Source organism: Lampetra planeri, chromosome 33 (genome assembly GCF_965212315.1).
Source record: "Lampetra planeri chromosome 33, kcLamPlan1.2.h2, whole genome shotgun sequence".
Classification (NCBI taxonomy): domain Eukaryota; kingdom Metazoa; phylum Chordata; class Hyperoartia; order Petromyzontiformes; family Petromyzontidae; genus Lampetra; species Lampetra planeri.
In genome coordinates this window covers 408,144-424,548 of record NC_136139.1, presented here as the reverse complement: position 1 = coordinate 424,548, position 16,405 = coordinate 408,144, and the positions used below count along the sequence as shown (strand labels likewise).

Sequence of the window (16,405 nt, the reverse complement as noted above, 5' to 3'; positions counted from 1 at the left end):
AAACCGCACCGCGATTCGTCTGCTCGCGCACGTGACCAATGGCGGCCTCTCCCGCGCGTTCCCGAAAAAGCGGTCTGACGCACTTCCGGTATTGGGAAGGGGGCGGGGTCTCTGTGAGGGGGCGGGGTCTCTGTGAGGGGGCGTGGTCTCTGTGAGGGGGCGTGGTCTCTCTCTGCCGGTGTCGCCAGGACCCTCCTCGCTGCGTCTCGCCCAGCGTCACCTTCGCTCTCCGCCGCCGCCACCGCAGCCGCCGCCGCCGTCACCATCGCCATGGGCTCCCGGGCCTCGTCCCTCCTGCGCGACGAGGAGATCGAGGAGATCAAAAAGGAGACGGGGTGTGAGTAGCGCCGCGCTGCGAGAGGGGGACCCGCGCCGGGCCTATAATCCGCGATCGGGGAGCGGGGATCTACGGAGGGGAGGGGGGGCAGCGAGAGCGATGACCGGAGAGGAGTCCGCGGCACGGAGTCTGTGAGGCAGAGACGGGCTCTGGCCCCAGGGCTGGAGTGAGTTGTTGATCTCTCGTCTCTCGTGAGCTTGGGGTCAAACTCGTCAATGTTAGAAGCTTCGTGTGTATAAGAGTACCCTTCTTACAGCGGTGAAGGCTCGTCGCGACTCAACGGGAAGCGCCGTGAGGCAGCAGCAGCAGCAGCCCGCGATTAGCGGTCCTCGTCGTCTTGACCCCGAAGCGCCGTGAGGCACGAGAGACCTCCGCCTGGGGTTTGACCTGTGAGTGGGGTCAAGTTCGCCTGGTCACCACCACCACGGGGACATAGAGAGTGCAGCACAACTCCCTTCGCAGCTGCTCCATCTGTGGCTGCACTGGTCGCTTGGTGTCATCCTGGGGGCATGGCACGCGACTGACACGGCCGTGTGGCTGGCGCACTGCCACTGGGCCGCATTGGCCCTCATCCAGCAACGAATTGGCAGAGGGCTTTAATACACGGGGCAGCTTCGTGTGTGTGTAGCATGGGGCACACGGGACAGCTTCGTGTGTGTGTAGCATGGGGCACACACGGGGCAGCTTCGTGTGTGTGTAGCATGGGGCACACACGGGACAGCTTCGTGTGTGTAGCATGGGGCACTCACGGGGCAGCTACGTGTGTCTGTAGCATGGGGCACTCACGGGACAGCTTCGTGTGTGTAGCATGGGGCACACACAGGACAGCTTCGTGTGTCTGTAGCATGGGGCACTCACGGGACAGCTTCGTGTGTCTGTAGCATGGGGCACACACAGGACAGCTTCGTGTGTCTGTAGCATGGGGCACACACGGGGCAGCTACGTGTGTGTGTAGCATGGGGCACACACGGGACAGCTTCGTGTGTGTGTAGCATGGGGCACACACAGGACAGCTTCGTGTGTCTGTAGCATGGGGCACTCACGGGGCAGCTACGTGTGTGTGTAGCATGGGGCACACACGGGACAGCTTCGTGTGTGTGTAGCATGGGACACTCACGGGGCAGCTACGTGTCTGTAGCATGGGGCAGTCACGGGCAGCTACGTGTGTGTGTAGCATGGGGCAGTCACGGGCAGCTTCGTGTGTCTGTAGCATGGGGCACTCACGGGGCAGCTTCGTGTGTGTGTAGCATGGGGCACTCACGGGACAGCTTCGTGTGTGTAGCATGGGGCACTCACGGGACAGCTTCGTGTGTGTAGCATGGGGCACACACAGGACAGCTTCGTGTGTCTGTAGCATGGGGCACTCACGGGACAGCTTCGTGTGTCTGTAGCATGGGGCACACACAGGACAGCTTCGTGTGTCTGTAGCATGGGGCACACATGGGGCAGCTACGTGTGTGTGTAGCATGGGGCACACACGGGACAGCTTCGTGTGTGTGTAGCATGGGGCACACACAGGACAGCTTCGTGTGTCTGTAGCATGGGGCACTCACGGGGCAGCTACGTGTGTGTGTAGCATGGGGCACACACGGGACAGCTTCGTGTGTGTGTAGCATGGGGCACTCACGGGGCAGCTACGTGTCTGTAGCATGGGGCAGTCACTGGCAGCTACGTGTGTGTGTAGCATGGGGCAGTCACGGGCAGCTACGTGTGTCTGTAGCATGGGGCACTCACGGGGCAGCTACGTGTGTCTGTAGCATGGGGCACTCACGGGGCAGCTACGTGTCTGTAGCATAGGGCAGTCACGGGCAGCTTCGTGTGTGTGTAGCATGGGGCAGTCACGGGCAGCTTCGTGTGTCTGTAGCATGGGGCAGGCACTTCTCGGCCCTCTCCATTCTAATACACGATTCTGCCATGGCATATTCTCATGTAAAAAATCTCTATTCATGAGATGTGTTAAGATAGGAATCTTGAATGACAGATTCTCATGTTAAACATTTCCATTGAACTGAATGTGATTTTAAACTGGGAATCTGCCATAGAAGAATCGTGGTTCCTGTATGAATTATCTAGACTGGAATTTTATGGGAATGGAATAGGGTTCCTGCAGGAACTGCTGCTTTGTGTGCATGCAGTCGGCTTGCCCCGATAGCCCTACTGTAATGCCCTGTAGGGCAGGATCGTGATAAACAAAATTGAGAAAACAGTAAGTTGCCATGTACAGGTAGGAGTGTGGTTAATAGGAGACTCGGACGATCGGGTCCCGGGTTAGGGACACTCCACTGTGTGTAACGGGAGTACAGCGCGGAAGACAGCACGAACATCTCACGGCACTGCTATGAATGGACCGACGTTTGCGCCATCTTCACACGTGGCAAGTTAGCAATGCATCGATGCAGTGGAAATGGATAAGTTACTGTTTAGGCACATTGTATGCACGTTGTATGCACGTTGTATGCACGTTGTATGCACATGCAATCGAAACGTCGTATTCTATTATTTAATTTAATTTATTATTTTATCTTTAGACGTGACTTAACCGAAAGAACCAAATTCTAATTCCTGCAGTCACGAAAGTTCTAAAATTAAGATTGTATGCACATTGTATGCACCTTGTATGCACGTTGTATGCACGTTGTATGCACGTTGTATGCAAATGAAAACGCGGTGGCGCTGCGATTCTTGCACCCCGCAATGTACTGGACCACCTGAGTTTGATTCCCAGCCACGGCTAACATTGTTGTCGAGTGATATCTTAACCAGTCCGAAGTCTCTCCTTCACCAACCCACATTGACCAGCGTGGTTCAGTATGGTCAAACAACCCATGTGACTGACAAGATGTGGGGAGGCCTTCCAGAAGTGGCTTGACAAAAGGGCCATAAATGTTATTTCATATGCTTACATTACAATTAAGTCACTGGAGCTAACAACTTTAACAGTGAAATATAAAATATGAGAAACAATACAAATGCGATGGTAAATAGACGAAATAATCTCTTAATTGCATCGCAACCCCAATCGTGACAATCCCATCAAAATCGACAGTGGGTAAATTATAACATAAATATTGCTTTGCTATTGGACAGTCTTTACTTGGCCCAACAACAGAAGCGAATTCATGTGAAGATATGAAGCCAGAGGGAGTGTTGCCTTTTTATTATGCGTAAGCCTCTACATGATTAATCAATCCCTCTTGCGTGCAGGGTCACTACGCCTGCAGCCCCTTCGAGAACAGCAGTCGGGCTCCGCTCATCCGTTCACCTCTGCTCCTCAATTAGCGCCGAAGCGAGGCCAGAGAGCCCGTCGACAGCAGTGATATTTCACATCTCGTTGTGAGCTTTAACAAGTGTGGAATGCATTCCAAAAATATCCACTGACAAAAAATACCGAAATGCTTTGGAAAGTTTCCTTTTGCAAAAGAAAGTACTGTAAGTTTCAATCAATGCTGAGTGTTCAATCAGTGTCAAAGACTGCACCTGCAAAGGCAGGGCTGATGCAACCTAAATGGGGCAGAGCTCCTGGTGGCACTGTGTGTTTGTCTGGCGTTATCTGTAGGTTCAGCAGGTGATGTTGGTTCATTGAGGAATGCTCATTGTAAAAAAACTTGTTTGTGCAGATTTAATTGGGTTTTTTTGTGTGAAAACATTTAACAAAGGAGCAAAGGTTTGCAAAGTCTTCTTGGGAGAATAGTACCATGGGTACACAGTGTGACTGCATTGTAGTTTGACGTTAGCATATATAGGTAAGGTGATAATGTATGTTATGGTGCCAAAAGCACAAGTTGCGAAATTAAAACATGATTAACTGCCAAATGTTCAGTGCTTAATGCCTATTTTGCAGCTGCTATTGCAGATTTATTTCCCTCTAGACCAAAGTCTAATCTCTTTATTATTGTTATTATCACGCTATTTACTTGGGAAAGCTTCACCTTGGCTCGAGTCTCTTTTTCAGGAGGGTCCTGCCACGCAACGTTTCTTAAATCCTTTCACCTTTGCACACCTGGCAGTATAAATGTATACACCAGCATAAAAAAGTAGGCCCAATACCTTCTGGAGTGGCTCTCTTGAGCTCCCTCTAGTGGAGGCCCTTTCTCCAGCAGGACTGCCCCTTTACCCATCGTTATTATTACTACTAAACATTGCCCACTCTTGAATCTGTCCCCTTAAGTGAACGTGGGGCACGACTTGATTGCGTGGAGTCGAATGTGTCTCTCTGTCTCTCTGGCCCAGAATGTGCCTCTGGCCCAAGAATGTGTCACTGCCCCAGAATGTGTTACTGGGCCAGAATGTTCCTCTGCCCCAGAATGTGTCACTGGGCCAGAATGTGTCACTGGCCCAGAATGTGGTGTCCGGGTGTGGGCGTTGTGTCCACACGCGGGCGCTAAGTCGGGAGGATGATGAGCTGATGGAAATTTATTGGCTGTGCGAGATGTGGAGCAGTGACGACTGCAACCCAATTCCCAGCGCTTTAGCGGGTAGGTAGATTAGCCAGTTTGATGAGAGTGACGCAGAACATCTGGGACACCGTGTTCGCTGCCTCACTCTTTCTCTCTTTCCAACACGTAACTGTGACTCGCACTTCTGCATGTCCCATAACTCTTGAGTGAGACAGCGTCCGTCAACGAGTGTTTTTAATTAGAATCACTCGTGCAAACTGCATTTCATACTGTTGCACAATCCGAAAAACACAGAAGTGTATAATGAGTGATCATACTTGTTGGAGAAAATCTGAGAACTGGGAGAAAACCCCACGCATGCTAGGGGGCAACAGTTTTCCCATTCAGAAGGAATAAATGTAACCCGCACTTTGCTGTCCTTCCGTCTCTGAAGAAGCCAGGGTATGGCACCTCGATGCCCACGGGAAGGGAGTTTCACATAGTTGAGCGACTCATCAACCCTCGCCTCCACAGTGTTGGATTACAGGTGTGCGTAGCCACTCCCGCCCGGCTACGCATAACTACTTTGACCTTTCTCTCTCCCACAGTCCATAGTGACAATACGATGAGCTCTACGGTCTACACTAGCTGCTGATGCGTCTCCATTACAGTTCTTCTCGCTGCCTCCGATCCCAGTGACTCATGGGGGAAGGGGGAGCTGAGTAGCGCCCGGGGCTGTGGGATGGGGGGGGTCTATAAGGCTCACAAGAGGGGAGGGGCCGAGGGTGATTCAATGAAATTAACCCCCCTTCCCCTGCCCCCGTGAGTCATGAGAAGCCCCGGAACGAGAAGCAGGGAGGATGGGGGGGAGGCAATGGATGGGTAGATGAGTTGGCAGAGGCTCGAGTGACGCGGGAGTGTCTCTTGGGCCCCTCTTCTATTCTGAGGCCTCTTGTTGCTGCCATCCTCAAGGGAACCCAGCAATGGGTGAGGGTACAGCACTGGTCAGGAGATCTTTGGAACCATGCAAACAAAGCCTCGGGTCTCGCTTCTATCCCTCCATGGTATCCACAACAGCACTTTAGTGACCTCGGCCTCTTGACATTAAACACACGAACCACGCGAATGATGCTACGAGATTTCCGTAATTACCTGCTTGGTCGTACATTTTGAATATATTTTTCCTTCAGGTTGTTACAAACTTGGATCAAACAGCCCAGCGCATCCAACCCGTGTTTGTGGCTACAATACAAGATATAGGATACCTAAGTTCCTAATCCTATTTACCTGTAATTCTAATAGATGAGAGAGATGCTGGGGCTTATAACCTGTGAAAGTAATTTATTTGCCTGAGAACCTTAAATCGATCCAGGAGTTGTCACATTTTAATTGGGGGCCGAACTCCAAAATACATCTTAAGAAACAATAGAGGTTAAATTGCCATTTCTCCTCCATTGTTTCCTGACCACAGACGTTTTAATAGTACAACTAATAGCCTTTCAATATTTAGCTTGCAATGTTCCTTTATGCACACGACCATTCCGCAGTTTAGATTAAATTGCAGAGACATTTTAACCGCAAGCGGTGCAGGAGTGCAGCCGGTCAGTCCATTCACAATCTGCCACCATTTGTCTTGGAGTGTCCCATTACTAACGGACATGAGTAACATAATGCTATCGTCTCGTCATGTGTCAGGAGTATAATGTCTTGGGCTCGGACCTGTCAGTATCCAGGTGCATTTAACAATGATCCTTTCACCTCACGTTCTGGATTATTCTCTCACCTATCGCTTGCAGTCATTCATCGTTGGGGAATTGCGTGGTGGCGGTTTAGTGTCATTGTTTGCGTGGTGCCAGGGCGTTGGTGCTAAGTAGTTGTTGGTTACAGACACCTATGGGACAGGGTCAAATGACGATTGTAATTCAATTGACGCTACGTTGAGGTAACTTCAAATGTATTTGTGCTGGACCGGTCCAGGTTAATATAACACCTCGTTCAGAGCGAGCCCAATTTTGCGTAACAATTTTTATTGGAAATAATAATTGTGAAAATATTTACTCTCATATCATTTAAAAAGCCTACAAATATTTCTTATGATAGTTGCAGTCCCTTGCCAATCGACTGCTGGTTGAATATCCCCTCGCGCTGTGTTGCTTATGGGCGGTCCTTCAACTGTACTTCACCACGCTGGTCAGTGTGGGTTGATGAATTGGCGGGGTGGGGGGCCGGGACTGGTTCAGATATTACTCACGACTGATGTGAGTTGTGGCTGGGATGCGAACTCGGGTCATTGGGTTCATAGCAGCGCAGTGGGCGAATCGCCGTGCCACCAATCCACTCAACAAGGAATCATTTGGGTGTTTTTGTATAAACGATGAGCGTACTATGGTTAAGACCTCGGTCAGCACACCGTGGCAACCGGCGGCAGGAATGTCTAGGGATAAACTCACGACCTGAACCATGCATGCACCCTGAACACACTGAGCTCTAACTTTTAGACGAACACTCTAAGCCAGCACTATCACGTTGCTAGGGCCCGGCACTGTGCGGTCAATCCCATGGAAGCCCTAGCCAAAGGTGACAGTGGTGCCTCGGCACGTGGCCTGCAATCCAGTTCTGTGGAGGCAGCGTGGGCTGTGGATCACACAGATGTTACCAAATTCCCATTCCTGTGGGCATCAAGAAACACCCTGGAGAAGGCACCATGAGAAGGCGGTACAGCAAGTGCAGACTAATACCATCTGTTCCTTCTCTATGGCAGAGTATTCTGATTAACGGAATGTGTGCGTGTTTGTGTTCATGCATGTGTATGGGCGTGTGTGTGTGTGCCCTTTGGTCTGCATCAGTTTCCCACAGCCAGATCACGCGCCTTTACAGCCGCTTCACGAGCCTGGACAAGGGAGAGAACGGCACGCTGAGGTACGCCCCGGGAAAGCTCACCGGCCTGGCCCTCATTCAGCCCGAATTCACTGTACATCGATTCACTAATTCAAGTGGATTCCCATGTCCACGATACTTGTGTCACATTGCGCATGCGAGAATCGGTAATTTATTATGTGTGCAAATTATATGCTCAAGCTACATTTTGGCTCAATGAGCGAATAAGACTTTACCCAAGCGACATAAAAAACAAGGAGTAATAAAACAGGACAAGCGTTGTGATTTCAGTGGGATTGATTACACCCTCAATCATGATGCTGTATCGTGGTGGGTTGGGCGAACTGTTACATGCACGGTCAAACACCAGTGGGCTTCGCCAGGACATTGTTCTTATGATATACAGCCCTTTGTCAATCCACCGCTAGGTGAAGGCTTCTTTAATTGTTGTGGGGATTGTTTGACCATACTTCACGCTGGTCTGTGCGGGTTGGTTAAGGTGGACGGTGGCGGAGGGGGGGTGGGTAGGACAGGTTTAGATGTTTCTCGTCAGTTAATGGAGGTTGCCAGCAATCGAACTCGGGTTTGGCAGGTTCATAGTGCCCTGGTCAAACCGCTGCGCCCACGTTCCCCGAGACAATGGCAGCCACGAGAAACATGGGAGCATGGTGGGGGGGGGGGACGCAACGGGGGTGGTGGCACAGTGAAGTCGCAGCGAGTCCCGGCATGAGACGACTCGTGTACGTCCAGGACCCTGCACTGTGCCACTACTGGGAAGGCACGCGGTTATTGCCGACACACCGCAATTATTTTAGCAACGGATCTTCTGCTGTGTGCGGTTTCTAACCTGGGTTGTGGCTTCATACATAAATGCCCAAAGGATTAGGCAGGAAATGAGATGGGAAGACGTCATGCCATGGCTCGCAATCATCGCAGGGCAATCGCTCTTTACCACTCCCATCATGGCCTCACTGTTGCCAGTGGGTGGCAAGGAATGCGTGGGATTTGTTGCTGCACGATTGCCTATTTTGACAGCTTTGGAAAACACCGCCACGTTGCTGCCCATGTATTGACATGGGATATGGATGTTTTTGCATTTTTTTATAAAACAATATTTACACATTTTATTAGTAATAATAGTTTTAATAAATGGTGCAATGTCACCATCATTACTGAAAAGTGTTAATTATAATCTGAATAGAGCTCGCATAGCTGCCTGGCAAACCTGAGCAAGCATGCTGCTCCACACCGGAGTGAACACACGGCTGAGAGTTATAAAGCACCGTTGTGCTGCAATATGAATATTAGATTAAATAAACCTTTTCTCACCTCTCCTCAGAGCATCTTTCTCTCATCCCTGAGACGAGTGTGTGCCAGCAGATTTCGTTTAAATGAGCAAGCAAACCAGTTTCACCCTCAAGGGTCTCATTAGCAGATTCAGGCTTGTGAAACAAACCCTGAGACACCCCAGCGGTATTGGTTTCACGAGCCTGATTGTTGACGATGATCGATGGTCACCGATGGATGGGTCGCTCGCTCGAAGTCGGAGAGAGGGGGGAAGCGGACACTGTGCGGCTTTTGCTAAAGAGGGCATGCTGCTAGACACGAGGTACGCAGCAGGCGACCATTGCAGCCTTCGTCGTCATCATCATTGGCAGCCTTTATCCACTGCTGGATGGAGGTATCTCCAAGCCGTCGGCTATCTCTCGCGGTCCCACGATGTGACGTTCCTTCTCAACTTCTGGTTCCATCGCTGGAGCCTCGCATGGGTCGAGGGCGGAACCTGTGGAGCTTTCCTTTGCTCCCTTTTGGTCGTGGCTTGGCCTTGCTCATAGGTTCCTAAGCGACTCGGTACAACAAAACTAATCCTGTGCTTTGGCAGATTTGCTCATTGAATCTACAAAAACATAAATGTGTATAAATAACAACTAATTCTAAAGAAACATTTATGTTACGTAACACCAAAGTGAAGGCCGTGCTGGCGTTTGAGAGCGGTTTCACATTTTCTTTCTGTGCCTCTGCCTGTGCAGCCGCGAGGATTTCCAGCGCATTCCGGAGTTGGCCATCAACCCGCTGGGAGACCGCATCATCAACGCGTTCTTCCCCGAGGGGTGCGTCCACCTCACGCTCGCCCAGCCCACACTTTCCCAGCCCCCACACACCCGCAGCTCACACTCGTGCAGCCCGCACACACCCCCAGCTCACACTCGCCCGGGTCACACACTCGCCCAGCTCGCTCACACCCCCAGCGCACACACCCCCAGCTCACACTCGCCCGGCACACACCTACGCAGCCCGCACACACCCCCAGTGCACACTCGCCCGGGTCACACACTCGCCCAGCTCGCTCACACCCCCAGCGCACACTCGCCCGGCACACACCTACGCAGCCCGCACACACCCGCAGCTAACACTCGCCGGGGTCACACACTCGCCCAGCTCGCTCACCCAGCCCGCACACACCCCCAGCTCACACTCGCCCGGCACACACCTACGCAGCCCACACACACCCGCAGCTCACGTGCGTGTGTGTGTGTATGTGCGTGTTTGTGGCAGGGAGGACCAAGTGAATTTCCGTGGGTTCATGCGCACCCTTGCTCATTTCCGGCCGGTGGACACTGTCAAGGAGAAAGATCCGAACGCCCCCGCAGCCCTCAACAGCCGCGCGAGCAAACTCAAGTGTAGGGTCTCCTCGCACCCGAGCAGGGAGCCACGGCACCGTGCGCCGTCACTACCGCACGTGCACGCACACACGAACACACGAACACACGCACATGCATACACGCGCACACACAGGCACACACAGGCACACACAGGCACACACGCACACACGCACACATGCACACACGCACACACGCACACACGCACACATGCACACATGCACACACGCACACAGGCACACAGGCACGCCACTCGCTCATCGGTATGCACGCAAGCACTTGTACAGTTTAGCATCATGTTAAAAAGAATAATAATGACATTTATATATCACTTTTCAACAAGGATCTCAAAGCGCTGTACAAGACACAGCAGCAGCAGACACTCAGCATAAAAATAATATAAATACATGTAAAAAATAATTTACTAAATTGAATAAAAATGTAATAAGCATTGTTACATTGCTTCGTCTGGTCCAAGTCTTGCAGTGAAGACTTTGCGGTGGAAATGTTATAATGAAATAATCTACAGCCCTTTGTCCATACATGAGTGTGCCCCAACCACTCTGCCGCCACTCCCCTAATAATAACATTCATCATTTAGCCACAAAATTCTCACCTACACAACTATGTTTGGTTTTGCGCATAGCTGGGCATGGTGGCTCATCCCTGGACCCCAGCTCCAAAGATTTAATCGTTGGCTGTGACCCTTGCTGAGCTGCGACGTCGCCAGAAGGTGGCAAAACATAAAATGGCATTAACCAAAAATCCCAGTGTAGGATGCTGCTGAAATAGGCTTGATGTATATTCAGTGAGGCTGTCATAGGGCAAGTAAAGTAAGTGTATGAGTTTTATTCACGTTTAAGAACATAGTTTTTGAACTGTGACACATGCCTGAGAGTACACAATGGACCGGCATATCCCTGCCATACAGAAGCATTCACGTGCCTCTGTCCTCACGTGTGTCCCCACTGTCCATGTCGCTGCAGTCGCCTTCCGGCTCTATGACCTTGACAAGGATGAGAAGATTTCGCGAGACGAGCTCCTACAGGTGAGGCCCAGCACTGATCACGCTCCACTGTGTGTGTGTGACTTACCATGACCACACTGCTGTGTGTGTGTGTGACTTACCATGACCACACTGTGTGTGTGTGTGTGTGACTTACCATGACCACACTGCTGTGTGTGTGTGTGACTTACCATGACCACACTGCTGTGTGTGACTTACCATGACCACACTGTGTGTGTGTGTGTGTGACTTACCATGACAACACTGCTGTGTGTGTGACTTACCATGACCACACTGTGTGTGTGTGTGTGTGACTTACCATGACCACACTGCTGTGTGTGACTTACCATGACCACACTGTGTGTGTGTGTGTGACTTACCATGACCACACTGCTGTGTGTGACTTACCATGACCACACTGTGTGTGTGTGTGACTTACCATGACAACACTGCTGTGTGTGTGTGTGACTTACCATGACCACACTGCTGTGTGTGTGTGTGACTTACCATGACCACACTGCTGTGTGTGACTTACCATGACCACACTGTGTGTGTGTGTGTGTGACTTACCATGACCACACTGCTGTGTGTGACTTACCATGACCACACTGTGTGTGTGTGACTTACCATGACAACACTGCTGTGTGTGACTTACCATGACCACACTGTGTGTGTGTGTGACTTACCATGACCACACTGCTGTGTGTGACTTACCATGACCACACTGTGTGTGTGTGTGTGTGACTTACCATGACAACACTGCTGTGTGTGTGACTTACCATGACCACACTGCGTGTGTGTGTGAATTACCATGACCACACTGCTGTGTGTGCGAGTCACCATGTGTCATCATTACCACACTCCACTTTGTGTGTATCACCGTGTGTCACCATGACCACCCTACACTCTTCCTTCATTGCGCTACGAGGATGGCGCGAATACCACGTGTTAAGCGATGATTGTAACGATCACCTGTGTGTGTGCGTGGCGACTTGCTCCCCGTGCTCGTGGCCCCATGTGCAGGTGCTGCGCATGATGGTGGGCGTGAACATCTCCGACGAGCAGCTGGGCAGCATCGCCGACCGCACCATCCAGGAGGCCGATCAGGACGGAGACAACGCCATCTCCTTCACAGAATTCCAGAAGGTGCCTTGGGGCCGTAGCCACTTAGAAGCCCACGGTACCGCTGGGGAACGAGCAGGCGTGGCCCTAACGTCGACCCACTGCTGGGTGAGGGCCTCCGCATGCCGTGCGGGTCCTGGGGGTTATTTCTCCATACTTTACCACGCTGGTCAGAGCGGGTCAGTGAAGACGGGGAGCGTAGAAATACAGTACAGGAATGGAGTTTCTCGCGCTGCACTCTGCCGCCCACCAAGTAGCCACTCGGCGTGTAACAACTGGTTGTGCGCTTTGTGTTGTGGTCAGCCAGTGATAAGTGGACGTGCAAGATTGTAGTAAGAGCATTTTTACTGATTCTGAGTGTGTGTGTGGAGGCCGTGAACGTATCATGCGGTAGCATAAATAGTTGAATTCAGCATCGGCTGTCTTGATGAAAGTCGGCACGAATCGCCAACGTCCCTGGCCGACTCCCAACTTCTGACAGGCTTTGACAAAGCGCAACCACCTCAGTGGGAGAGGAGAGAGTCTGAGTGCGTTGCTCGTCTCAGGGGTTTTTAGCACGTGGGAAGAGCCGTGACTCAAAGCCCACTGTGTCCCCTCAATATGTGCCTCCTGCTTGAAAACAAGCCCATCGGCCTTCTGGATTTTGTGTTGGCAGAGGGAGTCTGTGCTGATTTGTCACTCGACCACTGGCCAAACAAGCAGATAATAATAATAGGGGGTTGGTATATGTATGCATGTATGTTGAACTTCTTTTCGCACTCTACGTAGCCAACCGGGCTAATCGGAGGTGCGGGGGAAGGACAACAGACTAAACATACGTATCTATCAAGTATTATAAGAAATTGTCTTGTCACAGTCACCTCGTGGTAGCTCTGAGTGGCTCGGCTTGTGATTACGATCTGCGGCCGCTGCATTGGGGTGGCGCAGACGAGGCGGAGGCAGTGACCCCACCCGTGTGGATTGACCCCGGCGTCCCGCTCTGCTGCTGCCGCTGCCAGGTGCTGGAGAAAGTGGACGTGGAGCAGAAGATGAGCATCCGCTTCCTCAACTGAGCATCGCGGGGGAGGCAGACGGCTCCCTCCCTCCCGGGCGGTGGGCAAGCCGGCACCCCCCCCCCCACTCCCACAGTGCACCTCCTCCTGCACCGCCCTGTAGCCACCACTGGCGTAGCTGACAACCGCTATGAATTGATTTGAGCATTCTCTGCTGTTGTGATCGGTGCAAAATAAGGGAAACACCGACTGCGAGCCTGACAAAGAAACTGCCATTTTAATGTTCATCCAATCTCAGAGCCTCAGGCGCTCTTTAAGATTATCGGGGTTCTGTGATCATGCCTGTGCTCTCTTTCACATCCCTCATGAGCATGCAAGGCAAATCGGAGCAAGCTTCCGAGTTTGAGACAGGCTTCAGAATTTGCTCTTTTTTGACTTTTGCAGGCTAGCAGCTACGCATTGGTTAAGTGACGTAGCCATCGGTATCATAGGTCGTGCTTGGTGGACCGGTGCTGGGCGTTGAGGAAGCTTTGCCTCAATCCATGCACAGTCTGTTGTGTTGCCAGACAGATGTCTGCAGGCCTCTGCTGTACAATCATATGACCTGACACCCACTGCAGGCCTTGCAATTAAACTTGCATTGGTCACGTCCGCGGAAAGTGCCGATCGATTCGGCATATCGCCCCGTGTGTGGGCAGAGCCACACAGCCACATGTCCCGATGTGCATTGCAGTGTTGAGTTGCTTAATCCTTGGTGCGTTATTTTATATGGCTGTGTTGCAGTGGTTATTACTGTTCTTACCTTCAGTATGTTCTTGTGCTGTGAGTGTACTTGTGTGCAAGCACCCTGCGTGCTTGTCTTTGTCGCGTGAAGCAGTGGGGTAGTGGTTAACTCCCAGCCCCACGGTTACTCGCCAGGTGCGGCGCTGCCAGTAGGCCCGCTCGTGTGCGAGTGTCACAACTTGGGGAACGAGGGCCTGCCGATGTGGTGCCAGCTTCGCCGCCCCACCGCGTGCCGGCCTCGGCCTTGGGGCTCTGTGGAGAACGCTGACTGCCCTGTCTGTGCGTCTGCCCACTCGCCAAACCACTGGGAGTTTCGCCCTGAACGAAGGAAGCCAATGCTCCCACAGTAATCCGTGTATTTTTTCAAACACAGATATCATGTAAACATGTGATGGATGCATTTTTAAAAATGCGCTGTTTATTCAACCATTTTTCCGCAAGCATTTTGAGAGTGTTCTGTTATTGGGTGCATTGCTGTTGCAAGTATTGTATTAAATGTTCTGTTTATTTCAATCGTGGAACGTTTTGAGAGACCATCGCGAATCCATTTGTTCGCGATAGTCCGGATTGGAAGGGTGAGCGATAACGAGCGTTGAATTGCGTAAGGAAATGCAGAGCGCCGTTGAGGAACGTGGAGTCACGGCTGCATCGTCCCCAGTAGCCCCGCCACTCTCTACCCAGTGGCAGGGCAAAGAGGAAGCCGTGAGAGCTCCTCGCTACCAAGTCACGGTCGTTTTGTTTGCCACCGTGAATTCCATTGTGGTAAAAGTGAAGCATGATGTTTTTAAATGGATCCCAAAAATGAACAGTGTTCTGTTGACAAGTGCCTTTGCGCATTGGTGTGAGACCTAACGGCATCTTATTGGTCGTCTTCTGATGCACATTGACATCCATAAGAATGCAATTCCAAGAGTGTTTGAATTGCTGATCTCGTGTTCGGGACTATGCGTCCACAGATTGTTTTGAATCGGTTTCCGTGTTTCAATGTGCACACATTTATGAGACTGGTTTAAGGTGGTCACTGGTTCACTTTGTGACATATAGCATTTTGTCAGACGTGCAGTGTGATTTAAATGTTTACGTGATGTCTTGTAAAGGCAAAGTTTATTTACGTCTATTGTAATGTCAGTGTTGGCCGTGCACTTGTTATGCCCTCTCCGGGATGATCCTTATCGTGAGCGGCGGCGCTCGGCTGCAGGTTGAGGAAGCAATCCGCCTTGGGTTTTCATTCTCGGGTGATAACATGTGCAGGTGAACCCACCGAGAGACTGGGATGTGCTGGCAGTGGCTTCATCGTCGGCGCTTTCTCTAGCAGATGGGGCGCACGCAGCCCACACAGAACTGGTCAGCTGAGAGCCCAGTGATCACTTAGTCCACCTGGACGTGTCACTCGAGACTGGAAAACCCGACACGGACTGTGTTGCCTCCTGAACCCGGAGCACCGAGCCACCGCTGCTCGTCGTGCTCACTGGCTGTGCGTCCCATCGACTGCGATGTAGCGCTGATTGTCAGTGTCTGATTGTGTTCGGTATGTACCGTCGCGTGTAGCAACACTGTCTACCAATGCCACTTGCACACATTTCTTGTTGATATTCGCGCTTCTCCTGTGAGGACACGCGTCCGCACGTGACGGAGCAGTGCCAACGTAGGTTCACCCTCGTCCGTGATGATGACGTGCTTCACGCAATCACCTGAACGAGCGCTATCCCTGCGTTACAGCCGCAGGAGTAATAACGTGATAACTTGCAACGCTCTGTCAATCTTCTTGCTTTCTGGATGTGGGCATTTCCGTGCCGTGTCAAACCGGGTTTTTTTACCATACTTCACCACACTGGTAAAGTCGGGTTAATGACGGGGAGGGGGTGCAAAACCAATTAAGATATCACTGATGTTAGCCATGGCCAGAAATCGAACTCAGGTCATTGGGTGCATGGTGCAGTGCGCGAACCACTGGGCCACCACTCCCCACATAAATTACGTGGTCGTAACGTCAGCTGAACGGCGTGGGCGATAGCTGCTGTATTAGAGCGGCCGGGCCGCTGAGGGCACCGATGCTGCGTGTGCCGTACCCTGTGCCAAAGCCCCTGTGATTGGCATGGCCTCCACCCAATCACCAAGTGACATTTTTATGTAAACATTTCAGGGGTTACCGTAACACGTGGATTTTTTTCAGCCAGTGTGATTCATAGTTGATTTTAATGTTAAGCCACGTGATGATCTGACTCTTGACTTCCTGGACTATTACTCTTTGT

General features: G+C 51.5%; 1 protein-coding gene across 1 annotated transcript; it reads left to right on the top strand.

The window, feature by feature from the left end:
* Window positions 1-180: 180 nt before the first annotated feature.
* On the top strand, window positions 181-14,666 carry LOC144729562 (calcineurin B homologous protein 1). Its single transcript, XM_078609899.1, has 7 exons — window positions 181-337; window positions 7,560-7,632; window positions 9,621-9,701; window positions 10,147-10,271; window positions 11,237-11,298; window positions 12,280-12,402; window positions 13,377-14,666. Exons 1-7 carry the CDS (start codon window positions 271-273, stop codon window positions 13,428-13,430), a joined length of 585 nt encoding a protein of 194 aa, XP_078466025.1. The 5' UTR covers window positions 181-270; the 3' UTR covers window positions 13,431-14,666.
* The last annotated feature ends 1,739 nt before the right edge of the window (window positions 14,667-16,405 follow it).

Bases quoted from the DNA above. Each gene is read 5' to 3' on its own strand.
- LOC144729562 (XM_078609899.1), top strand. From the start codon at position 271: ATGGGCTCCCGGGCCTCGTCCCTCCTGCGCGACGAGGAGATCGAGGAG. The intron at 11,299-12,279 runs GTGAGGCCCAGC...CCCCATGTGCAG, and splicing joins CGCGAGACGAGCTCCTACAG to GTGCTGCGCATGATGGTGGG. The intron at 12,403-13,376 runs GTGCCTTGGGGC...TGCCGCTGCCAG, and splicing joins CCTTCACAGAATTCCAGAAG to GTGCTGGAGAAAGTGGACGT.